This window comes from Acanthochromis polyacanthus, chromosome 13 (genome assembly GCF_021347895.1).
Source record: "Acanthochromis polyacanthus isolate Apoly-LR-REF ecotype Palm Island chromosome 13, KAUST_Apoly_ChrSc, whole genome shotgun sequence".
In the NCBI taxonomy this organism is placed as follows: Eukaryota; Metazoa; Chordata; class Actinopteri; family Pomacentridae; genus Acanthochromis; species Acanthochromis polyacanthus.
The window spans coordinates 8,499,401-8,526,778 of NC_067125.1; the positions used below are offsets into that span (position 1 = coordinate 8,499,401).

Genomic DNA, 27,378 nt, shown 5'->3' on the forward strand with positions numbered 1-27,378 from the left:
TCACAGGATGTGTTGCAGGCCAAGGAATAAAACACGTTTTCTTCATTTCCTCTCTCTGAGCAGCTTCACAGACAGTAGCCTAATTGGACATTTTTGAGGTTTGGGGCTTCTTACTTCATATTTACATTAGATCCAATTAGCCTATTGAGAATGTCATCTCTTTATTTTTTTTTACTTACGTCATCAGAGGGAAAATTAGGCACGCGTGGCAGCTCGTTTAGTCTAATTTGGTACTTTCCAAATTATTACAACCTCCACTCCACTGTTCCATACACCTTTTTGAAAATGCAGCAGCAGCAGGGCCCCACTGTTAAGTGACTGGCATGAGGAAACAAACTCTAATGTGTATGTCAGCCTTTACCTGATTAAATCAATTTAAACATTTTCCCTTGAAAAGTTGATTATAATTCAAAGGATCGACGAAATGGTAATAGTTATAATAACTAAGGGGAAACACTGGAGGCGATGGGGCCTATTCATGCTAATTTTAGACCTCGCGGTAATGTAACTAAACGTTTAGTTACTAACTGATTAATCATGTAATTACTTAATAAGCTAACACGATCTACCCATATTTGGCACCACAGATTAAACTGTGATGGTTACATAGTTTCCATCTCCTAAATCAGTTCAGCAGCCAGTTGTGCACATTTAACCCACTGCTTCCCCGCGTCAGTGAAACAGAAGAGGACAGATAAAGGAGTCCGGTTTGACGAGACAAAATGTCCCCCAGATGAGTTGATCAAACATTTGTTCAACGGTTTCCATCTCCGCACAAAGACACGCCTCGCGCGCACAACGGGACGCTCAGGGATGAACTTGGGAGACAAAGGCGCGAGAGTCTATTTGGGGCTCACGCTTGGGCTGCGCGCGGACAAAAGGCCAGCTTGGAAACAGCTTTGGCCGCCGCTAAAGAAGAAGAAGAAGAAGAAGAAGGCAACCTGTTTATAATTCAGCCCCAGAGAAAGAAGGGGAGAGCAGAGCTTCTCCACAGAAAAGCCCGACAAAACACATTATGAGGCCGCAATGAAGGATGAATTATTCAGGGAGCGCTCCGGCACGGTTTAGAGGGCCCGTTCACCGAGAGAAAATGGCCGTTTTCACCTACAAAATGTTTCCTTTTTGGGGTCGGCTAAAGAAGCCGACTGCCATTCAGAATCACAATTGAGGCCTCTGAAATCCACTCACGTACTGGGCCAGGGATGCGTGCTCGCCCACAGAAAGCTGCGCACTCGCGGTCACAGACGTGTGCGCGCAGAAAATAGAACACTTACATTATATTTAGGAAGTGACATTTTACAAATTATTAAATGTAAACTGCTCTAGTATGTGCATGTAAAGGCACATTATTCTACACAGAAAACTGTGAAGTCAGTAAGTAACATTGTAGATATAATTTAGATTTTCTGCTTTATAAAATATACTGATAGTGTGTGAAGTTTTTTTTAAGTTGTTTTCTGATGTCTGTAAACTGAAAAACTTTCTCGCTCCGCTGCATGCGTAATTGCAGTGCTTTAAAACAGGAAAGGCAACATTGTCCCATTAAGCAGCATTTGATAAAGGCTAATTACTGCTTCCTCTAAATATTCCGAATGTAATCGGCCAACCACACAAAGTTCTCCGCCTTGAAGGATGTCGCTGGTAATTCTGAGCCTGTCGGCAAACTCATGATCCATTATTGATTCTTTGATGAGTCCCGGCCTTGCCCCCTCGCACATTAATAATGTCTTCTAAATGATGTCGATATTGTGCTATGTCACATTTAATGACGGAGGGAGTGTATTAAAGAGTGTTTTCGGTGAATGGGGACCAATGTTCTCCCCGGAGAACCCCGGTCTGGCCCGGAGCGCAGCTTCACAATGGGGGCCCCGGCCACCCGTCCTGCGCTGCGCACTGCTCCGAAAACTCAACCGCCTGTCCCCCCTTCCACCCTCCCATCCGCTCCTCCTCTACCCCCACTTGCTCCCCAAATCTCTTCAAGCAGATTAAATCGACTCTTTTATTTCATCCCACTTTCATCTGGAGAGCAACACCGCCCCTCTCCCTCTGTTTCCTACTCTTTCCCTCTGTCTCTCCCAGCCTGCGGCGCACAGCTCGTTTAATATCTGGGCTGCGTCCTACCGAGAGCACAAAGGAAAGTCAGTGCAGTCCATATAGTTTAATAATTAGGTTCTGTATTAACCTTTTGTGGGTTGATCATGCATACGTTTTGTGGCAATTCCAAGCCTATAATTTTCGAAAGTTCATTTGTAAAGTTGTCTGTCCAGTCGGGAACAACACTGTCTCATATCCTGAGTTAATACATCCTGTCAGCAAATTAACTAAAACTGTGAAAACAACACAACTGGATTTTATACTTTAGTTGAAAAATTATATAAAGAACAGTCTGCTGACTTATTTTTTGAAGACTTGCATCTTTCTTGCATTGTGGTTTTAGAGCATTATTGCCATATTTGCAGTCATATTTTCAAACAGGAGAATTTTTTTTAAACATGATGTATTTGCAACCTGTTCCTCAATGAGTATGGAAAGGTTTAAGGAATAAAAAAGTACATTAAAGCTTATCTTTTGACATATTAAACAACATTGTCTTCCAAATTTCCAAGCAGTAAGTGAATGCAGAGTTAAAACAGAAAGAAGTTTTTCCTCAAAAAGTCCAGTCCCGCCTTCATCTCTATTTAAATATTTATGTATCTGACAGTAAGGCTGACCCTCCAGGCCTGTTGCTGAGCTGTTCCAAACTCTCAGCGTCATAGTAATTAACCCTGGAGACAAAGTTAATGATTAAAACAGTCATGGTGTCCCCGCCTCCTCCCTCCTCCTGCTTCACATTTTCACAGTGTATCTTTTAGAGTCCATACTTAGTTAGGTGAAATTAGCCAGATAATACAGAGGAGCCTTGTTGAGGGCCAATACATTTCCATTTAGGCCAGCCGTGTGTGCGCACACATACACACAACCACACGCATACATACACACACACACACACGCACACAGGCACACATTCCACTCCGCAATGCAAACAGTCAAAGGGATAACTTTATTTGGTGAAAGGGGATCCTGGAAAGGGCTAATTGAATAAGCCCGGGATCTTTGAAAAACCCCTACCATGGTGAGCGCAGTCATCATGTCATAATTAGGTTTATTGAGGCGCATTCCTTCAATCTGCCTCCATTCTGCCGGGCTCATTGTATCCATGGCCCAGGCCAATGGCCGAGGGACAAAAGGGAACCGTGAGCAGACAATACATGAAAGAGCCATAAAGATTTAGCTGGCTTTGTCACAGAAACGGAGCAGGACTTTGTTTGTGTAAATAATGCGAGTGAATGAGGAACTTGGGTTTCTCTGCCACTTGGGGTGAGGGATGGCGTGCTGCAAATGTAATACGTTGGCACACACTGGATCAGTGCAATGGCAGTGGAGTGGAGGAAACAGTGGACTGAGGGAAAAAAAAGAGTGAAAAAGTGAAGGAGGAAAAGTGGAGGCAGAGAATGGGCTGAGAACACAGAAAGTGCAGTGTGTTTAGTGTGTTTGCAGACATTTGAGCATGAGATCAGACTGATTTTTCACATTAACTTTCGTACTTGAACTGCAGTTCTGAAGATCAGTGAAAGTACATATTTCATGTATTTTTGCGTACTAACTGGATGTAGGTTCACCAGTTTTGTCTTTTTTCTCATTTATAGTGCCACTTAAATCACAAAAGAAGTTTCTGAAAGTGTGTCACAAAAATTGAATAATTAAAATATTAAAGACAGAAATTCGTCCCGGACATAGAGCTAAAAGAATTATTCAATCAGTCTAAAAAGAATGACCCACATTCTTCAGTTTCATGATTCGGTGCTTTTCTCTGTTATATTTAACTGTGAAACTAATTTGTTGTAGATTGTACATACAGCCAAAAGATAGGCCACTTTGAATTTTAGGATTTTTCTGTCACAGGTGTTATCTAACATTTTAAAGACCACCTAATTCATCATATAACATAGAAAATAGTCAGCAGATCAAATAATAATAAAAATGAGTGAAAAGTTGCTGTTTTTTCTTCAGATCCAACAAAGACTGTCCCAATAAGCTCTTGATGGATCCTATAATAGCTATTGGCTATTACTGGCCTGAGCCAAGTGTCTGGTGAAGAGGGCTCTGTCTGTCCAGTGAAAGAATGAATGTGTCACTCAGTGAGTCCCTGGGCACGAGGGCAAAGGGGGGCATGAGGGCCAAGTGGCGAGCACCAAATCACTCTCCTCTACCCTGGGGCTCTCGCTGTCTCTCTGTCCCACTCCCCTCATCCCGCACTCCTCCCTCTCTCGTGAGTTTTTTCTAATAAGCCCATGCATGATGACTATCCAAGCATGAAAACATAGTTATCTGCAAATGAATGGCTGCTCTATGCTTCATTAAAGCCTCTTTTTCCTTTCACACTCTTATTGTGACCCTCTGATATCAATTCAAAGGGCAATTAATGAATGCACACCAACTTTGAAGTCAGGGTGATTTCTGAGAGGGTGGGGCTTTCGGCTGTGTGTGCGTGCATGTGTGTATGTGTGTGCAAGGGGGAAGGGGCAAGGGGTGTTTTGGGGTATTCCCCCTTCTAGACCCGCTGTAGCGCCCCAGCCTTCACCCGTGATGGACTAGCCACATTGAGCTGCGAGTGAACGAGCCCCAAAGACGGTTTGAAGGGAGTGAAAGAGTGAAAAGGCCCAGCGAAGGTCAAGTAGAATGGCTCGCCTTAGAATAAGGCCCCTCTTTATCTGCTGCAAGTATGCACTATAGGCACAAGAGCTGGGGGGGAAGGGGGGGAGAGGTTGTTTTTTAATGTGCATGAGTGTGTTTGTGTGTGTTTCTGAGAAAGTAAGGAAGAATGTGAGTGCGTGTGTTTTCCTCTCATATATCTGTCTGTGTGTTTGTGAGCATGATTGTGTATGTGCATTTGTGTGTACTGAGGTCAGGGTTGAGTGTCAAAGTTTGCGGAGGCCAGCCAGAGGCCAGTAAATGCAGCATCTACGCTGCAGATGGGGGACAGGCAGCTGTCAATCACCTGACTGATGAAGCCTGACTTTCAGTCATAGCTTTGTTAACTAATTAGCCCAGAAGCTTTTGTGTTATGTTGAGAAAGAGTCTTGAAAAGTGTGTTTATTCTGTTGTCGTGCAATGTGACAATATCTTTTGGAATTGCCAATGTGCTCTGTGCTCTCAAACTTGAAGGCATCAAAGACAATTGCGGCAGTCTTTGCGGCACAAGCTACAAACAAAATGAAGACATGAAAATAATCGGTTATAGGCTGTTTGAATTTATGCAGCACTCGGTAGAATTTGATTACAGGTATTTCCTTGTTCAAACAGGGATTCTCTGCCAAAGCAGGAGTTCCTTGGTAATATTTACCATGTGAGACTTGAGGTAAAAAGTAGGAAAATCGAACCTACATTCACTCGTAAAAAATGAATACACCTTAATACAGTACATTACTGCTATTTTAAATGTCTCACTAAAGCTTTTTATGCTTGCATTTATGTGTTAGAAATTGATATCAAAAAGTATTATGTGCCCACTGATTGCTTATCTATATAATTTTTTTAATTTTAAGTTGTGATACGGGCTTTACATTTTTTTTTAATTCATTAATTCACGTTAATTCCTGTTTAAGATTGATAGCTAGTGTTTTTAATGTTTTTAGTTCTTCTAGTGTTGTGAACAGTGAGTTGATTGGTTCAAACAATTCATTGCATAGTTGACTGTGTGTTAACTCGCACATGACAAACAAACAAGCCTGAATCTAGCTGGACTAGTCAGCTGGGGCAGCCTGCCAGTGGTTTGGAAAAGATGAAGCTGTCAGACGTCCTCCTTGTCAACCAAGAAATAGAGAATGACAGCGAACTCGGCTCACAGCTCACCTTGTTGGATTTCAACATGTTCCCCACTGACTGGAGCTGAGAGTCGTTTTCAGAAGTTAAAAGACAGAGAAGAACTGCAGGGTCACTGGGCCACGAAGGGTCACCCTCCCCTAGCGCTAAACAGGAAACAGGGTTAGAAACACATTTAGCTACAAATGACAGGTAACCACTTCCTGATACCCTTCAAAATCCTCAACAACTCCCATAAGTCTTCCCTGACAGCGTCGGACCCCTTTATACCTTTAGTCATGTCATTTTTTTGCACCATAACAAGGCAATGATGAATGACGGTTTGCTCTTGTGTGGTAATGCATCTAATGTTTTTTTGTATATTCATATTATAACCAAGACACACACAGCTCTGGCAGACTCTCATTTACAGGGCAGCTGTGAAGGTTGAAACTCCTTCTTAGCAAGTCAAGTGAGTTCACCCTCGTAATACCGCCCCCCCCCACACACACACACACCCACACATATACCAAAATCCACACGCACACGCACTGTCTTTCTTAACCCACCAGAAAGCGTCGCAGATGGGTCCATAAGCTGTCAGTAAAGCCATTATCCGGCCCAGCATCTGCCTGCCTTGACTTCTATATACTGTTTAATGCAGTCGGCCAGTCACTTAGTCCCCCAGTCGCTGAATAGGAGCAGCATGGTCGGCCCGCCCAAATAAATGCTGCGTTTGTCTCCTCTGCCTTTTGTTTTGTGTTTTTTGAGAGGGGTAGGTGGAGAGAAGGGGGGCAACGTGTCAGAGGCTCAATTTACCCTCACTATTAACCAAAGCCCCAGAAGAGTTACAGGGATGTCCGAAGAGGGGTGTAAATAGCCCACATATGGTCGGTCAATTCCCCCAAGTCCCAAAATCCACGTTTGACACATCCCCATTCGCCCCGTCTCTCTGTCTCTCATGCGCACACACCCATACATCGTCAATGTGTACTGTCTCATGTCTCAGTGGACATATTTAAGCCTTTGTGTCCACTTGCCCCCCTCCCAGAAACTCAGCAAACGCTTAAGTCTTTCCAATGGACTGTTTCAGCTAAATCCTCTCTTCTCCTCCTCTTTCTCCTCCTCGTTTTTCTCTTCTCTGGGATGGCGTTGCTCGGTGGGAGCCATTTTGGGCTTTCTTGGCTCCAGAGAAGTTGTTTTGGCTTGGAGTCCCTTGCACTGTGTGCCTCTCAGGGCTTCAGTTTGGTTAAATTAAACAGTTTTCTTTTCTCCTCTAACCCCTTCCACCCACCCCCTCCAACTGCTCCTCTCTTATTTTGCGGCTTAATGCTCTCCGGCTCCCGGACGAGCCGAGGCTGCTTTTCCAGGCCTTCTCCTACTCAGATAATTTTACCCTTTTAAGGCTCATATTTTCTCATATTTCGATGAACTGACAAGAGCCAGGACCACATCTGCTATCCCCTGCTCCTTTAAGCTGAGGTGGAGCAAAAGTATATGGAGAGAAGTGAAGTGTTTACAGGGGCTATAAATACAGCATTTTAAGATATAGCATATGTATGCAGGCAGGGAGCGATATGAGGGTTAAAGTGGATAATTTGATTGGCCAAGGCTATTTGACGGTGCCAACGCGATAGGATCAGATCTTAGGGATAGCGAGGCGATGACGGCAAACGGGGCACTCTGAAACCACAGCTTTACAAGGCTGGAAAAGGTCGGGAAAGCAGGGGAAAGGTTTCACCATCATCTCTCCATCTAAACCTCCCTCTCTTCCTCTTTGTCTGAGTAAGAGAGGTAACACACAGTATGTACTGCTGCTGGTTTTGCATTATATTCCATCATTACAAAGATCATTGTATAAAGTATCGTGTGTGTGTGTGTGTGTGTGTGTGTGTGTGTGTGTGTGTGTGTGTGTGTGTGTGTGTGTGTGTGTGTGTGTGTGTGTGTGTGTGTGTGTGTGTGTGTGTGTGTGTGTGTGTGTGTGTGTGTGTGTGTGTGTGTGTGTGTGTGTGTGTTTGTGCTTGAACACACTGAAAACCACGTGAGTAGGCCGAGTATTAATGGACACTAAAGTAGAGACGCCTCGGGGCTGACAAGCTCGATTAACGTAGCTTTAAAATGCATGTAAAATGAGGGGAAGCCCAGCGCTGTGTACATGTGTGTAGTAGGACATGTGCTTGGAGTACTGCTGTCTTTGTCTGTGTGTTTACGAGCTCTTTAACCAAGCTGTGGGGAGTAGTGAGCTGTAGGGGTGACTGCCCTCCATCTTGGCACAGCGTTTGCCACCAAAACTCCCCCTGACACCCCATGAATCTTCATCACCTGCCAGTTTAATTTGCATGACATTATATTCCAGAATTTAAGGCATGTGGTTGATGCTGTCAAGCAGAGATGCATGCCGCATCAGAGTAAACTTCAGGTCCCCGACTAAAGCAACCAGAACTGCAGAGTGTAGAGTTTTGTTGTATATAAAAGCAAAAAAAAACAAAAAATAGCTTTTAAATTTGTGAAGGATTTCTTTCATAGCAAACAAAACTTTGTCGTATTTTCCGCAGTTACCCCATGGGAAAGGTTTCTAAGCAGTTTGAGAATTGTTAAATTGAAAATGTGTCGTTTCCCAAAGAGACTTCCGAACGTTTTAATGAAATCAAACAGCTTTGATTAAATCAAACAAGTCTGGTTTAATTGGAAGTCACAATAACATGCTTTTTTGTGCAGGGAGTTGTTATGAACATCCTTGTGATTTTCAAGATTTTACAAGTTTTTATGTTTTTCTATGTAGAAATTTCTTTAGTTTTTTAAAATATGTTGCATTGGAGCAAGGCACAAATTTACTCCAACGAATGTAAAATTGTTTTTGCAAAGACAACAGCCTTTAAAAAACGTTTTCAGGTAGATTTATGTGTAGTAAATAGGCTTAAGATTACGAAATTAGTGTTTCTCTACGAAATGTCAGAAAATGGCAAAAATAAAAATGTTGATCAGGGTTTCGCAAAGCTCAAGATCACATCCTCCCGTGTTTTGTCCACAACTCAAAAATATCCAATTTACTGTCACAGAGGAGAGACAAAAAAACAGAAATTACACAAGGAGCTGGAATTTCAGTTAAAAAAAATGTCAGACAGTAAAATAGCTGATGTTTAAGAGTGGACATAATCTTTTAAATATTAAATTATTTCTGCTGTAAATCTAAATATTTGTGAAACATTATTTTCACCATTTAAATATATACAGTACATTTTATCCACAGTTGGCTTTTACCAAACAAAGCACGAACAGACCTGATGCTTAATTTCCAACTTTTCAGAAGCTCCGTACTGATTTCAAGTACCATTTTTAGAACATTGCATATACAGTTATAGAAGTGTTTCAAAGAAGAATAAACTGTGGGAAGCAACACGAGTGATTTGAATCTTTCAGCAGTAATATGTGGAAATTATTGGAGGGGGACGTACTTTCTTTCACCTCAACTAGTGTCCATGCTTTGAAAGGAGCCTGCAAACTGTGGATGCTTCTTTGCTTCTCCCAACAACAACTACAACCAACACAGATGCCCAGACAGACTATCCCCATGGGTACATTTACAAGCACAACAACAGCCCCCGTTGCCCCCACTTCCCTTCTCACCCCCTCAGGTGCTCTTACAGTTCCCTCTGGAAGAAGGGGTGGATTTTTTTTTTTGGAGGGGGGGAGGAGGAAGGCTGAATGCCCCCAGCTATGCCCCCATCTACCCCACCCCACCCCACCCCACCCCCAAGCCCTCTGCGGAGCCTTTTTATGCCCCCTCCCCAACCCCTCCCAAGCTCCCCCGTGGGGCAGGTGACAGCCCTCCACTGTGAAGGGCTGAGGGAGCCATGACGGATTCCACAGATGGAGCGTGGAAATCGCCTGCAAAGACCTCAGCTCTGTGGAGCAACAAAGAGCCCGAGAGTCGGAGAGAGAAATATGGGTGGAAAAGAGAGAGATGGGGAGACGGGAGACAAAGAGAGGCTGCGAGAGAGGGTGAGAAGGAGGGAGAACGGGAGAGAGACGAGGGAGGAGAAGGTGGTGCTTGTTTAAAGAGGATTGTGTGCCAAAGCGCAAAAAGTTTGTGTTTTCTGGGCGAATTAGGGGTTTGCTGTCGTTTGAAGTGAAAAATGTGCAAGCCCGATGTTTTCTCTGTGCCTTTTTTTAATCACCTCGTGTTTTACCTGTCAGTGCAGGACGTTCACTGCTGTCTTGTTATCTTTGTGTTGCCCCTGACAAAGCCTCCCCACAGACATCGCTATCATTTCGGCCCATCATCTTATCTCGTTGTATCTTAAGATCAACTGATGTAACAATCCGACGAAATGAAATGAAACTAATGAGCCAGCTTTGGTTCTCTACGAAGGATTGTATCACGACTAGACTCCTGAGACTTAAGAGGTGCCACTCTGTCGCTTCTTTTTAAAAGTTCTCGAAACCCCGGTAGCAGTCATAACCGATAGGTAATTCCAAAGTGATTAAGGATTTTCCCGGGCCGCCTCAGCTTTCCCAAGGCCCAAATCCCTGTGAAATGCCGAGGAACGTGCATGCTGGGGTGGGGTGGGAGGGTAGGTAGGGGGAGGCATTCCTAGCGGCCCTCCTCCATGCAGGAACTGGAGGGGGAGGCTACAAAAGGCCTCATCTCTTGTTTTTCAGCCATCCTGTCCAAAACTCCAAAGCCCCACACTCCACACCCCGAATTCCTTCCTCACCATCGAAAACACAAAGTCCTGTAACCCCAGTAGTCGTTATAAAAGAAGTGGCCTCTCAATTGTCACCGCACTGAGAAGACTAAAGGTAAAAAGTTACAAGAACAACTGATAAAGCCATTTTGAATCGTCTCCTCTTTTCGCTGCCTCGGATTGAGACCCACACAGAGGCTGATGAAGAGCTACCAATCTCGCGGTGCAAAATAGCAAAATATTCAGCAGAGGCTTAAGGCAATGTCTCCATTTCTCTCGCTCTCCCTTTGAAAATATTTTACTTATTGCCTCCCTCATGCTTGAATGTTTCTTTACCAATTTGCTCCTAATGCATGTTAAGTTGACTCCCACTGCTATTGGTGTTGTGAGGAGAAAATCGCCAAAGGGGGAGAGAGGATCAGTTTCACATGAGGGGCCCTGAGCTATTTGGATTCTCTTGTATTTTATTGTTGCTTCTGAGGGGGGAACTAATACAGTGTTGCACACAAAACTTCCCCTACGCTGAGGGGGAATTAATTAAGTGTAACACAAAAAGTGGGTGCTTTGGCCTTTTTGAACTTAGAAGGGAGCCAAAGGAGTGTTTGAAGTGGTAGCGAGTTAAAAACCACGCTGCTGGCTTTTAGAACATAGTTCACAATAGTGTTAATACTAATCTGAGATAGAGATGAAAAGTAAAACACACAAAAGCTGTCGAGACACATAATGTCTCTGAGGCTCAGTCAGCCTGAAGATCGCACTGGAGGACAGATTTTGATGTAAAAGTAGAGTCTTCTTAAATATAAGGGATTAAATTAATAATTTATCAATTGAATACACAATCAACTTGAAATTATTCACCAACAGTTTAAGTTAATGTAAAACTCTAAATTCCATGATTACAGCCTCTCCAGTGTGAGGGTTTGCAGTTTGGAAGTTTGAACCTCTGAACCTACAACAATTCATGGACATTTTCTTTTTGCTCCTGTCACATTTGTTCCCACTTTGGGCTCGTTTTTTATTCTTTTCTTAATTTTTATTTTTTTACTGCAGTAATGCGCTTCCACGGATCTACAGGGCAGTACCAAAACTGGAGAAAATAGCTCCACATTCTATATTTATATGCATATTTTACTGATTTTTTTTTTACATTCTAAGCGTTTTTCGCATTACTCTGCTCATCAACTCTAGAAAGATGTTTCACCGTGCTGGATGTGTCTTCCGACAACTTGCTTCTCTGCACACTGCTTTTGAGCCATGCTGCATTTACTTTGTTGATCATATGCTTTTCTTTGCAGTCTTTCTAATGTTCCCATACTTGTCTCTTCTCTTTACATTTTTTAGCATAGATTTGGTGAATTTACTCAATGAAACTGCATGTTACATATGGTCCACTGGAAAGCTGAATTTCTGATGATTCTTTGTATTTTTATACCATCTAGCTCAGTATTTTTAAAGTTTTACTGTTACAAGTCGGAACAGACAAATCTAAATTGTGTACCTGGATGACTTGCATCTTAAGACTCAAATTTCACAACGGTCTAGGTGATATGTGATTGTTTATTGTGAATATTAGTGCTGCTTGTGTGGAGTGATGCAAAGAATAAGAGAAAGATTTTTCACCGCCATTCCATCTTCTTTTTAGATTGTACTCTAAGCATTCACCTGACTATGTAGACAATTTGTCTTTTATCCAACCAACTGCTCCTGGGACTGTCCACAGACAGACAGACAGACAGACAGACAGACACACACACACACACACACACACACACACACACACACACACACACACACACACACACACACACACACACACACACACACACACACACACACACACACACACGTACGTACACACACACTCACTCAGAGAATGGCCCCTAGATCCAAATTAGCCTTTTGTGTGGCTTTTAGTCCACCAGTCCCCCTGTGGTGCTCTGGGAATCTTGTCTGATGGGATTATTCCTTAGGCTTGGTATATTCCTTCTGAATGGAGGTCTTGTTTGGTTGGGTTGGTGTCTCTCTCTCTCTCTCTCTCTCTCTCTGTGTGTGTGTTTGTAAAGAAAGTTAAAAAACACCCTCTGTAAGTGGTGTAGGTCATGAAGGAGAACAGAGAGCAAAATACTTAATATTTTCCAATTCTCCTGATGATGTTACTGTCTCTTTCTTATCACAGTAAATGACACTGAATCCACAGTGAGGTTTTAGACTAAAACATCAGCCTCTTTACTCTTCAACAGGGATTCAAATGTTGGAGGATCGCTGTAGGTTTTCTAGAGTCAGACTCTGTGAAGCTGCCATCAGTTCATGCATAGACACATAAACCTGAGCCTGATATTTTTGTAAAAATTCTAATCCAGTACCTGTTTCTTCTTCTTTCATGTTTGAACAGCGAGTCACTCAGATGAGGGTTCGGATGTGGAGTCGGAGCCCGATCTGCCGCTGAAGAGGAAGCAGCGCCGTAGTCGGACCACCTTCACTGCAGAGCAACTGGAAGAGCTGGAGAGGGCCTTTGAGAGGACACACTACCCCGACATCTACACCAGAGAGGAGCTCGCTCAGAGGGCCAAACTCACTGAGGCCAGGGTGCAGGTATGAGCAGGCACAAGTGTCAGGATCGACAAAATGTCCGTTGTTCTGGTTAGTTAAAGACAGATTCAGGATAGTTAGTCCAGCTGGACTCAGAAATAAATGTGTCGGGTGTCTGAACAGCTTTTATAAGCTCAAATATTGTAAATATTAGCCCTAAAAGGAGCCTGAAAACCATGACCTCACACACAAACAAACACTTGTTGATCTGCCATCACAGCGAGCATCCCTCCAACACACACTCCTACACATAAACTTTGTGGCACTCTCTGACCATTTAATGACAACCTGCTGATGTCTGCTTGCTCCATACAATCGCACAAACCCACTCACACGTGCACCTCTCATCCTCTGCTCCCAGAGGCCCGATCTGGACTTTCCTATTTGCGATGTGGAGTCCAGTAAATTCTCCTCCACAGGCTCCATATGGGAAGTGTAAACAGACCCAGCATGACGCCTGTCCATATGGACACAGCATGTCACTCAGTGTAACCAGCCAGGCTACACATACATGCAGGGACACACTTTCTGGCTCACGTTGTCTCACACCCTGATAGAAGTGTGAGAGAAGTTGTTGTGTAATTTCTCAGTGTGTGTCTGTATACCATTCTAAAATTCTATTTCATAAATGTCACTATGTCTGTTAAGAATGAAAAGAACTCAATTCTGAAAGTAGATGCTGATATAGGAGATTACGTAAAGTTGCAATGTTAAATACCTGAAGAACTTTAGTCAAATGAAAAGCACAATTAAACATGCACACTGATCTAACATCGACATTTTTTGTAGGTGTGGTTCAGCAACAGGCGAGCCAGGTGGAGAAAGCAAGCTGGAGCCAATCAACTGATGGCATTTAATCATCTGATCCCAGGGGGTTTCCCTCCCTCAGCCATGTCCAGCATCCCGCCCTACCAGCTCTCTGACAGCTCCTACCCCCCCTCATCTATAGCACAAGGTAAGATCAGGCTCATACAATTAGCATAGCAGTTGGTGGTTGATTTGCAGAGAAGTGCTGCACAAAGTGGAGCAAAGCATGTCCCAATTCAAAGGAGCTCTACTGTTAATGAAGCAATTATTTTTTCCAGGGAAATAAAACAAAGCTTTGTTCTTAGTTTGGTGTCTGTACTTTTTTCTCCAGTATCCAGTTGGTTCTCAGGATAGTTTCAAATCAACATGTGGTGGAAACAAATTACCACAGATGAACATGTAGTCATTTATTTGAGGTTAAGAAATTTATCTACTTAAGATGGAATGATGATAGTTTTGTTGACTTCACCTGTCCTGCCTTCGGTAGTGTCAGAGCCTCCCAGCACGGTGCATCGCCCCCAGCCTCTGCCTCCCTCCTCGGGCCACCAGGCCTCCGGTGGTGGAGGACAAGGAGAAGGAGGGTCTGCCTACTGCCTCGCCTCTGGACGCCACTCCTTCTCAGGCTACTCAGACAGCTTTGTGAGCCCTGGAGGACCAACCAATCCCATGAACCCCGCTATAGGGAATGGGCTTTCTCCCCAGGTGAGGCACAATGTAGAAATGTACGCAAGTTAACTGAGCTGCTTACATAGTTACATGATATCTGACATCAAATCATGGGGATTAATTTATCTCAGACAACAAAACTAAAGGAACTAAAAAAATAAAAAGAAGGAAAAAACTAAATTGAGATTTTGTCTTCCAGGAGAAAGTGGAACATTAAGGTAGAATGTCTTTACTCATACCTATTATAATTTCACTGGTTAGAGGAAATCTGATAAGAAATTGTAATTCATAGAGATATTAAAAAATTGTAACTCTTAGGGATATCATGAAATACAGTTATAGGTAACTGCAATATTAAAAATAATTAAATATTGATATGGTGTTGATATTATATATATGACACTGAAAACAATCCAAAGTGAATAACTCTGGCTGACACTCAGACTTAGCAACAACATACAGTACAGTTATGGTCATAGACTCTCCTCCTCCCCACACTATTTTGAATGTAGTTAATTTTCCAAAAACATAAAACACAGTAAACAAACTTTAAAAAAAACAAACTATTATTAAACAATATTCTTGTATACTGTGACATCCCTGCCTTAAATAAATTCACATTGACATCTGATTTTGGATTCATTTGTTTTAAGTCAAATGCAAAGGTAGAAAGAATTAAGCTGTAGTTTTTACACATTTCTGTGTGTTCCGTTCCGTTTCTGATCATTTTACGTGCATGAATAATGTCCATAGCATGACCACTAAAACCAGGCAGAATTAGATCTGAATTTGAGCTGAACTCGAGCGGAGGAGCGCATAAAGATATACAGATTCACTTTGTATATCAAGAACTTCAAAAAGTCAAGTATGCTTTTCAGATAATATTTCACCAAGATGTAGAATTTATACACACATACTCTCACTTCTTTGTGATTCCGTGACTCACCCAGTCTTCACTGTGACGTGTACACTTTACAGTCAGTGGCAGTCGGGTCACTGTTGAAGGAGAAAGAAGACGACTCTGGAAGGACAGAGGACAATTGAGCGTGTGACAAATGAGAAGTGAAAAGACAATTACAGTCAATTATCCGGGCATAAGGTCCCAAGGTCTCTGCATCTCGACAGAGGGTGCAGCTGAGGAGGCAGAGGAGTTAGAAACCCTAACAGGCAGAAAATGAGATTTCAGCCTGGCGCAGTCTGACTCCTCAGAGAACAGGCCGCAGCATGTGTGAAGACAGAGACACACAAACACACATATGCTCACAAGTTCACATAATTACACACGCACACACGCACACACATGCACACACCGACACACACACACACGCACAAAGTGTAGATAATTGATCAACTCCATAACATTTAGAGGATCAGTTAAGGATTTTGCAACATCTTTTACACAAATATTACATGACATGGTTGAGCGGCATACATCTACTTTTCAACCCTCTGCTTAGATTTGAAGATTGATTGCTGCATTTTTTTTAAATAATTTTATCAAAACAGCAGTAGTGCAAGGAGCTAAATTCATGAAGGAGTTCAACTTTTTGTCCATTATGTGATGTTTTGTCCATTAGTGTGTCTTGTAAGAGTATCTGGGAACGTCTGTAATTTTTCACTGAAACATGAAAAACATATTGTACATACCTTTAGACTTACAGTGATAACACCAGCATAGAATGAATATATTGTATAAACAATATTGCCGTGCACAGACAGCTAGACACAGTACCGTCTTGGTCACGTGTACGCGAACAAACACTGCCACACTCTCCAAGCAATACTATAGCCCCAAGGGAAGCTTCTCGTGATTGCATTCTTAAAATGTTTGCCTCAACATTCTTCCATGTGAAAGCAAAGGTTCTAATTTATTTGTATATATTTCATACGGCGGGGGAGGAATGTCCCGTCTCAGATGTTTCCCCCCATTCCGACATTCTTCCCTGCTAACTCCTGGATGCACTGATTTAGGCCGCTGGCAACGGCAGCACTCCAATACAAAACACCCTGGATGGGGCAGCTATCGGCCATCTCATGAGGCAGGAGAAAGCTCAGGAAAGACAAGGATGATTTGTAGAGGTTTGGTTAAAGGGGTATAAACAAGCAAAAGCACAAAAATCACCAATCTAGAATCCATCTGTTCAAGGGGCATGTATTCCTGCTCACCGTGGCGTTTCAGTCTCTTTGTGTCCCCGTTCTCTCTCCGTTTAAACCAAACCTTACAAACGCAGGTTAATTTTTTAGGAAAATGTTACCAGGCATGGGAGGAAACACAACTCCCTTCTCAAAATCAACATGGACTCCTCCACTCACCTCCCCTACTTGGGAAATGATTTAAGCAAGACCATGTGTGTGTGTGGATGTAGAATAATATGTCACTTAGAGGGCCAAGAGGACGCAAAGAGCAGCGTACCTGCTTCTTATTAGGACAACTGGAAGAGCCTTGAGGCCTTTGCTCTGTTCAGAAAGAGGTGGGATATGATACATTTAGAGGTAGCAGGTTCAGTTTGAGGTGCTTTCATATGTGGTAAAGCCAGACTCAATTCCTTATTAACGGTTTACAAAGCACTTTGATGATGGACAGGTAAATTCAACAAGCGTATGAGGGGTTTTGGTGGTATCACGTCTGTTTTGAAGCCAGTTGAAACACTTTACCCTACGGCTCTTTTCCATCCTTTGCTGGCAAAGGAATATTCCCCCAAATTCGATTATCTGGTTGCTAATAAAGACCAGGTCAAGAGCTAACGGGTTTCTCAAACTGCAAATCTATTTGGAGGTAGAACAGAGCCGAGCTCACTCAGACCTTTCTTTGTGTTATCTTTGTCGACATATCTCTCTGTCAGAGATAAGTTGTTATCTTGTGCCATGGATTTTTGGACCAGTGTCGAAAAGGAATTTTAGAATAAGCGGAGCCGTGGCTCGGAGACAAATTGCTTAATTCTTCCTTTTCGGTGCTATCTCTGTCTGGGACAGGCTCGCTGGGAGCCTTTTGATGTCTGCTACAGGGGGATTTCCTTAGTGTGTCTGAGTGTGTGTGCTTGTCTCTGTGTCCGCATTGATGCAGATTACTCAATTGTGCACCAGTACACTAAAAATTAAAGATCCTGAGGGTATTTTAAAGCATGTCATAGACTTAACAGAGAAGAAAAAAAACATGTCTTCTACTTTGGAATGTCCATCTTTTGCTTCAATAATATATGCCTTCTTTTTTTGTCTGTGAGGGTTTGGGGGTAATATACGGGATGGGCTGAGGGTCAATTAGAAAATTTCACATTACAGTGAGGAAGTTCATCCTGATTATATCAACTTCATTAATGAGGCATACATGAGCAAAAAAAGGGAAAGCGACAAGTGCATTGCCTCAAAAACATTCATTATGTCTTCTTGTTAGTATGTTGGTTATGAGTTCTTTTGTTCAGACATAGAATAATTTAGGTAGATGTTGATTACCTTGCTAGCTTGACCGTTTCAGCAAAACCTCTCACAAGCAAGGTAATCAACATCCACCTAAATCATTCTATGTCTGAACAAAAGAACTCAAAACCAAAGTGCATTGTCTGCTGCTCATTTTCAGCACAAGTTAACTGTATTAGCTTCCACATCAGTACATTACTAACATTAGAATCCTTCACAGTACTGAAAAGAATACAAATCTCAACCCACAACTAGCTGAACTCCTATTCCTGTTTTCCTTTTTTTCTTCCTCCAATCAGGTGATGGGTCTGCTAAACCCAGGCGGGGTGCCACATCAGCCCCAAAGCGACTACGCCATCTCTCCTCTGACGGGCGGCCTCGAGCCCCCTGCAGGCATGGCCGCCAGCTGCAGCCAGCGCATGGATCACATCAAGGGCCTGGAGGGTCTCACCAGTGTTCCCTCCATGTCGGCTCTGCCCTCCCTGCCCAGCTCCCAGTCCTACTGTCCCCCATCGTATAGCTCACCGGGCTACACCGTGGACCACGTGGCATCCTACCAGTACGGCCAGTACGGACAAAGTAAGGTCAATAGATTTCACCTTTTTATCTGCACCTTTTACAAACACATCCTGACATGAATTCAAACAAGAATCACATCTTATGATAGTATTCTTTATTTGCACATTTGCCCAGCTGTTACAAAAAAATATCCAGAGGAAAAAAGAAAGAAAAGCACAGAAACAAAAATCACCAAAGAAAGGCTATAGATATTATTATGTATCTATGTGTTATATGCACATTATAGCAGAGTAAGACACCACCGTCCAGTTGTAGAAGTGTTCATATTAAAGTTAAAGTAACAATATCACGCTGTAAAAATACACAACCAAATGTACTGCATTTATATTCTCAGGTAAAACTAAAGTGGCATTATTGTCAAAATGTACTCAGAGCATTAAAAGTAAATCTCATTATGCAGAATAGTAGCTAATGTAGTGGAGTAGATGTAGCATTAAATAGATATACTCCAGTAAATGAATGAATTCAAATTTAAGCTTCACTCCATCCACACTGACAGCACTTGGCATATATTAAAATAATTTGGAAATTGCAGTTTGTCCATCATAGAGTAAATATTTAAAGGTTAAAATTATTTTTAAAATACAGTTAATTTGGGAGAAAAAGCAGTTTTTTTTCCTCACAGATAATGCAACAGTCTGTTACAGCTAAGCACTGGTTTACTAATCTTTGTGTAATAGAATTGAACACGACCACGAAACCCATCAAAACCCTCACTGGCATGAATTTATCAAAATACTGACATGACAGTTTAAACTCTGGGTCAGATGAGCTGCAAAATGTACGATCTGTAGCTGTTAAATCACGATTCTGGGCCAAACAAATCACAGCGTGCAGCCTGAACCACGTATTAGACACTGTTCAATGTGCAAACAACGCCTGAAAGTTTGAATGAAATAACACTTAATTACAGCACTATCTGAATATTCTGAATTACACCCTCTGGGAATTGCTAATTGCATCGTTTTAAGTTGCAGCTCTGATTTAAAATCAATTGATTGTTTTGCTCAAACTAAAAGAGCACTAAGAGAGAGAGCAGCCATCCTCTTTGGCTCATCACCCATAGCAATTTGAAGGAAGCAATCTGGATCTGCCCCAGGTCGTTTTTCAGTAGTTCTGCTTCTAGAAAACAGCTAGGATTAATTCCCTAAACCTCCATGTATACTTGTCTGTTTTGCACTCTGTTGCATCTGTAGCAGACATCCTGGCATCATACATTTAATCATACTGAGCAGTGGAGGAATGATGTGAACATTTTGAGCTGCTGAGATAAAAACTCAAATGGAAGCAGAGCAAGGTTTGAAAACAGAGTAAATATGAATATGCATATCTTAATTTACCAGCACTATAATGCTGTAATCCTTTACACAGCTATATCAGCAGCTGAATGTCCCTGCTTCGCTTTATTCATTGCAAATATATTTTTATTGACATAGCAAAGCGTTACAGTACTTGTGCTTCTCTCAGCCATGCCCAACGTAACTTGAGTATCCCGCTGCAAAATATGATATCTTTCTGAGAGTATGCTTGCCTTGTGGCTTCCAGATCGTGTTACCTCACAACAATAAAGCCACAGATTTAAAAAGAAAAATCTATGACCTTCAGCAACTTTCCAGTTTGACTGTTTTTATTGTGGCCTCTGACTAACTTGATGAGGCAAATCAGTCGATACAGAGTAGAATTATGGGGAGCTCTGTTCGTCCGGCGGTCTGAGGTCCACCCTGTAACTGTAAATTCCTCGCTTTGATTCCTCGAATGGAAAAAAAAAAGCTCTTGCACATGCAGCGTACAGGTAGCTGCAGCTCTGCTTGTTAAAGACAGCTTACATTTTTCCGGGTCCAGTCGTGCAGTCTCAAGTGTTGGGGTTAATTGTGCAGATCTGATTCCATCTGCGAAGTGATTGGCCCAGCGCTGATACTGAACTCTGCGGTCGGGTATACAGCAGAGTCAGCTCCCATCAGGGTAAAGTGGAGCTGCGGGAGTGTGTGATAGCCCTCCTCAGACTGTTTGCCCTCAGAGAATACCTGCAGTGAGAGGGTCTTTTCACTTCACATTACTGTTACCTTAAGAGTTAAAATCAACTTCAAACAAATCTACATCTTTCTTTGGAAGGCAACGTCACTTTCCTTCACGGCGTGATTACAGCGGCCGCCGTTTCCAATTTTGGTCCACGGGGGGGGTTGACCAATCAGGTTCATCCACTGACCTTGTGGCAACCTCGAGACAACCGGGCTCTTCAAAGAGTGTGGCAGCGGTCCAATGAATCTGACTGCATGCACCTCTGTGGGGCAGCAGGTATCAAATGAATATCTAACTTAATATCCGAGAGCAGCAAATGTCTAATGAGATATCTCGGTCAAATATCTTCAAGTGGACAGAATCAAAAATCAAGGTGACACACATGAACAAGTAGCATGTGGCACTGTGCACACACATATACACAAAGGCTCCGAGGCAGTGATCAGCACGGCACACACACCTCCGCAGTGTTACGAGCCCGAGCAGCCCATCTTGATGTGATTAATCAGAGCGACTGGATAGCCGGTGTGCGGTTGGGTTTGGAGCTGCAGAGGAAAGGTCCTTTCTGGGGGTGGACGGATCCTAATAGCCTCTGGCAGGGCGGCTATTAGAAACAGGTGCTAGGACTGAGGTCAGCTGGGGAAGCAGCGTTGAACAGCGCTGCTCCGGGTTCCAGTGCGGCGTCAGAAACTGCTCTGTACTGCTGCACGTTTCAACGACACGCAGCTCTCACTGGACAGCCTCGCGGAAATTACAGCGGTAATCCATGGAATACTTGTTTGTTTTTATTTACGTAACGTCTCTGTTGCTAAGCAGACAGTGCTGCGGTGTTTTTGCAGAGGCCACCTGTCAGACGGTGAAGCAAATGAGATTTTCAGTTGAAGTTTCTCTTGGTGCCGCCCTTTTCTTTAGCTATGGTGGCAGTCGGAGGTAACCACTCAAGAAAATCGAGAGAGGTAAAACACATCCTCTCTTGTCCATCAGTGGAAAGAACTTCAAACACAAGAAGCTGGGCCCTCATCTGTTGGTGGACTGAACTGATGACATGATTCAGAATTCCCCAACAGAAAATTATGCTCAACTTCTGATAGATTTTTTTTTAAATTTATTTTTTTGGCTTTATTAGACAGGTTAGTAGAGAGGCAGATGGAGAAGTAGTTAGAAGAATATGGGGAAGAACCTGCAGAAATGGGCCGCTAGCTGGAATCAAACCCAGGCTGCTGCTGCCAGCTCAACCAGATGAGCTATCTGGATGCCTGGCTTCTGTTAGATTTCAAACACACCACCCATAAAACATGATTAAACACAATGGCTTGTCATGTGCTGTGTATCTCTCAACATTACTATTTACACAGCGCTGCCTCCACAGTGTAGTTAAGGCCTTTTGTAGTTAGCACACGTAATTTAAATATATCAGCACTTTAAACAAAAGCGCAGTTAGTTTGAGGCAAAGGAAGTGATACCACTTCAGTATTTTTCTACATATTGGATCAGCAAAAAGAACAAAAAAAAAAACAATATTTGAAGAAATGAGGGTAAATGTTGTAGTGACTGTTTTATTTTTTTTAATTAGGAATTGACTATGAGATCTAATATTTAGCATTTTTTTCTAAACTGACTTCCACTAAGATACATAAAATTTTAAAATGTGCTACTTGTCTGTTCAATCTGTAGACAGCACAATGTCCTGCCCACCGCTCTGTCTGATTGGTTACACTGTCATGAGTAGAAGCCTATTAATGCTGAAGTTGCAGCTACATTGGCAAATTTAACTTCAACATTAATGAAATACTGTGGCATGAGTGGTTCTTTATGACCTGATTCCAAGGCTCTGTGTAGTGTTGCATTAAGGTCAATAAACATTTAAAACAAAAGCAATGCTGATCATGAGTCACAAAGTCATATTGCTGACAGTGTGGAGAACACTTTAAAACAGCACATAGGAATGGAATAAACAGAAAAAGTAAGTAAGATGAGTGCAGAAAATGTGACCAACACACATCAGTACAACCTTTTTTCTTTTTTTTAATCATCTGTTTACTGTTTCTGGTTCTGGAACTTAAATGCCTGCTGTCAGTATATTTAAAAGCAATGGTGAAAAAATAACTAAGTACTATGCATTTATTTTCTGGTATTCTATATTCCTCCATATTTGAGAGAAAAAAACACATTTTTTAACTCATATTGTAAATTTTGTACTTTAATTTCGCCAACAAATAAATGATGATGTAATCTTGTAAAGTAACACAAGCCCCTGAGGGGAAATTCACAAGCAAGTCATATTTATCAGCTCCAACTTTAAACTCATGAACACATTTATATATCAGTAATTATAATCTGATACTATACACTATTCCGATATAAACCATATTTCAGTAGTTTTACTTTTGGTTCTTTATTTTTATATGATTACTTTTGTACTTTTACTTGTGTTTACTTCGACTTTAGCTTGAAACAAAGTACTGCAACACTGTGCTGTTGTTTCTTAAATAGAAGGCTTGAATACTTGTCCCACGTTTGTGTAGAACCCCGGCTTCCTGAATGATGTAATTCAGCATATGTTGTACACATAATGCAGTACGTGTTTTCACTTGTTTTCCCTGTAGCCGCATTCCTTCAGAGCATCTTCACACCTCTCTCATCTTCCTGCCCTGACCTTACACCTCAAACTACTGTTATCACATGCTATGCTAACAATAGCCACATGTTAGTGGAATGGCACGCTAAAACATATGCCCAAAATTTATTGCGGCCATATATCACTTTCATTATCCTTCCACCTTTTTTTTAAAAAAAACCCCAAAAAACCAAAAAACGTCTCTTTGCTGGTATTTAACAAGTGTTTCATCCTTTTTTTTTTTTTTCCAGGTGCCCTTCCTTATCTGAGGCCTGAAATCACCTGATCAGCAGCGTCACAGAGGGACATCGGTGTGTACAGCGACGGAAATGTTTTAATTCATGGACCAAAATTTCCTACTATTTACCAGGACACATTCTCTGCTTCAGGATGTTACGCTATTATTCATGATGGAGAAATGGAGCAAGCAAATAAAGGGACCACAAGAAGGAACATTAAAGCGAGAGCTGTTGATTGACTGTGAACGTTGCTGCGTCAGTATTGTAAATGAATGATGGAGATTCCAGCGCTTACGTGGTTGGTTCAGTGGGTCCATCTACTGTGCCACGAGGAGGCACTTTCCACAGGCAGTGACCAATCGCCATCTCTGCCCGTGGCATCTTTGTAAGGACAGCGAACCCAAATCTATCATCGCAGACTACCTTTGAGTCGACGCTCCAAGGAACGTGTTTACATATCTTAGCGCTACTTTGAGCGTATATAAAATTCCATGTATCTCCAAATTAATCCCCAAATTGTAGGGGAAAAGAAAAGGGCTTTGTTGATTTTATTGCATTTATTTGAGATCTCTGCATCCCACACATGGAGAGAAATTCCAGAGAGAAGGAAAACAAACGCGAGCTAACGAATCTGTGGGTTTTTATTGTATCTGAAACTCTAATGTACACCACAGCTGTACGGCAGAGAAAGTTCATTCAAACATTCCTCTAACCTCCTCCCCCTCGGTCTCTCCCTGCCTCTCGATCTTTTCCCCCTCTTGCCTTTCTGTCCTTCTGTCTCACTGATGTTTCGGACGGTGAGGCAAAGATCCCGGCCTTTTGTAGTTTTAGAGGGGTACTCGGAGGAGGTCAGGGGGCGACTTTAGGGAAAGTGACAGATGAGAGAGCAGTAGAGGAGGGCGGCGGAGAAGTGGCTTTAAAGGAGAGTGGAGGGGGGGGGGACAGGCAAGATCGATCACAGGGTTAAAAACCCTTTAAAGATCCTCTCCCAGCGAGAAAAAGCCACTGGGTCACAAGTCACGACCAAGAGACACTTGAGAAACCGAGAGAGCTCAGACTAAAGACAGCCATTCTCCCAGCTGACCAGAAGTGCAATATCATGTATCTCAGAGTCAACCTCACCATTAACACAATATATAAAAAAAATCAAATGTGCCTCTTGAAGTCTTACGAAACACTTTGGGTTCATTCCATGGATCTACTTTGGGACTTTGTAAAGGAACAACACATGTGCCTTTGAAGGCTTTTGGGTCCAAAACAAATAGGACACATCGTCAATATTGCTGTGAGAGGACCACATTTGTGAGGACTTGAGTTAGCGTAGAGTCACGAGACAACGACTGAATCCATAAAATGCCAGTGAGAAGAGAAAGTTAAGGAATGATGAAGCCAAAATTGTATTTTTCTATTATTTTGTGTTGCTGGGGACTTTTTTTTTTAATTCAATTTTTTTTTTCAAAAGCAGGATGAGGTCTCTAATGCATTCCAGACATATTTATTGTCACATGTGTGTCAACAGATTGAAAACTTTCCACATTTTATCATAAAGTGCTTTTTTCCAGCAAATTGTGAATAGCCGAGTGCCTCCAGAAGCACTCGTGTCTCGCCCATCCGTCTATATTAGAATGAACCAGTCCTTTCATTCCCTTGATATATTTTTTTGTATTATCTGACAAAGCGATATGACATAATGTCATGTGTACAAGCGCATTATCACTACTATTTATAATAAAACCAAACGTCTGAAAATGACCGCTGTTTAATTCTTTTGTTGCTGTTCATAATTGCTAAATGGAGCCTTTGTGTTTATTTTTTGCCACAGCTTTGTGAAGAAGACGGACTGTGAGTCGCTCTGCGGAAGAATACTCGGAGACAAATATGTGATTTTGAAGGGGGCTCATGTGAACCCTCCAACCAAAATAGGCCCAGCCAAATGTGGATCACCAGACATTAGATATGACACTGAACACAACAGGCTTTCTCACGGACGGCTGTAAACGCTCAGGCGTCGGCGTTGGTGTGTATTAATACCCCCGCTGGCCCCCCGCTACTGTAACAAACTGACTTTTGTTTAACAACCTCTGCGATGAAGAGAACAAGCCTTAAAGCGTTTTTGGACAAACAGCGCACCCGCCCCTCTCCAAAAACCTCTGCAACCCATCCACCCTGCTTACATACACAGGGCCCCCTCTGTGTGTGTGCGTGTGTGTGTGTGTGTGTGCGTGTGTGTTTGTGCACCACATGCATTCATACATTATGTTCATGCTCACTTTTAGTGTTGTTTCTGCGTGTGTGCATGTGTGTGTGTGCGCGCTCATGCAGCCTGAGGGTATTAAGCCTAATTATAACATTCTTCTGATTAATCGTGTCTGCTTGCAGGCCTCAGAGGGGTGGCGCTGTGTGCAGCTCATGCAGCAGGACCACACACTCTATAAATAAAGTCTGAGTCAATAACAACGTTAAGGATCACTCATAGTCTTGTCAGCTCTGTTTGCTAAGCCCCGGTGATTCAGCCAATGAGAGGACGCTACACACACACACACACACACACACACACACACGCTAGAAAAGTACAAGCGCTCTAATCACCTGCAGCACACACACACACACACACACACACACACACACACTGTTTGCTTTCTTAATCAGTCCATACCATTAAAGATGAAGACAAATCACACCTGCAAAGCTCCTCAGCTAAAGCATTACTTTTATTAATGAACGCTCCCCGGCACTGAAAAGGCTATTATTTCTTTAATACACCCCAGAGTGTAGTTACATGGAGCTATTTTAATGACATTTCATACTGCCGGATAATGATGCATTATTGGACGTGTCTTCTCGCTCCAATAATACTGCTATATTCAAAGAAATCCAAATTAAATAATCACATTTTCCCCAAAAATATTTCTATGGAAAAAAAAAAAACCCTCCGTGTTCCAAAAGCACAAAACTAAACCACTGACTTTGGTCACATGCTAGCACTGCAAATGTATTTAGCTTAAAATTCTATTTTTATATCAGCACTGAAAATATCAACATAATTCCATATTGGCTTATGAATCTGCAGATTAGCTCCATGTTTGACACAGTGTGAGTTTACAGTTTTACAGACTGTCCCGCCGAGACAAATATGCTGCTTTAGACTTCAGATGAGTGGGACAAAATGGAAGAAGTTAAAGTTTCCTAAAGTAAAACCCCGTCACACACTCACTCTCCCTTTCTCTCTCTGTTGCTTCCACACAGACACACACACTGAGGAAACACTCACAGCCTTGTACAACCATGTGATCCAGTAACTCACATCTTAGACAACCCCCTGGGTTAAAGAATTTGTTTTTTTCCTCAGTGTTGTGATCTGACATGACCTCCAGATCACGGCAGCAGCTGCTTCTGTCATTCTCACTACACTAAACGTGTGTGTGTGTGTGTGTGTGTGTGTGTGTGTGTGTGTGTGTGTGTGTGTGTGTGTGTGTGTGTGTGTGTGTGTGTGTGTGTGTGTGTGTGTGTGTGTGTGTGTGTGTGTGTGTGTGTGTGTGTGTGAGAGAGAGAACCTTTTCTTATTGTCTCGGTGTTTCTGCCATGTGTGTTCTGCGGCTCTTTGTGAAACTGTTTGAGTAACTTTGAAACAATCATGTAGTCAGAGAAGTGGGTTGGCACACTGACTCAGCGGTTAGCACAGAGAGGTTTCACTCTGAATGTGACGAGCAGCTGGCTGCTGTTAGCTTGGTCTCCCTCGGTCTGGACCGGTTCGGCCCAGATGCTCTGGTTTCGGGCTGTAGTGAGCTCCCTGTAGACGTAAGCGTTCGTCTGTTGCTATGTGAGCCCTGAATAGAATGACTTGTTAATGAAATCAGAAATATCATCAACTATGCTGAGGAATATAAATCAGGCTCAGCATTAGTTATGGACTGCTCAT

The 27,378-nt window shown here is 42.5% G+C and overlaps 1 protein-coding gene across 6 annotated transcripts in view; it reads left to right on the forward strand.

The window, feature by feature from the left end:
• Positions 1-25,211, forward strand: part of pax3b (paired box 3b) — a 28,963-nt gene extending 3,752 nt beyond the window's left edge. For 4 of the 6 annotated variants that reach the window (XM_022222489.2, XM_022222505.2, XM_022222481.2 and 1 more), the window contains exons 5-9: positions 12,922-13,121; positions 13,908-14,073; positions 14,413-14,627; positions 18,305-18,584; positions 23,472-25,211. In XM_022222489.2, the coding sequence (XP_022078181.1) occupies positions 12,922-13,121; positions 13,908-14,073; positions 14,413-14,627; positions 18,305-18,584; positions 23,472-23,506 (896 nt within the window). In that variant the 3' untranslated portion in view covers positions 23,507-25,211. Of the gene's footprint in view, positions 1-12,921; positions 13,122-13,907; positions 14,074-14,412; positions 14,628-18,304; positions 18,590-23,471 lie in introns of all 6 variants that reach the window. The other 2 variants (XM_022222496.2, XM_022222512.2) reach the window with 1 other exon arrangement.
• The last annotated feature ends 2,167 nt before the right edge of the window (positions 25,212-27,378 follow it).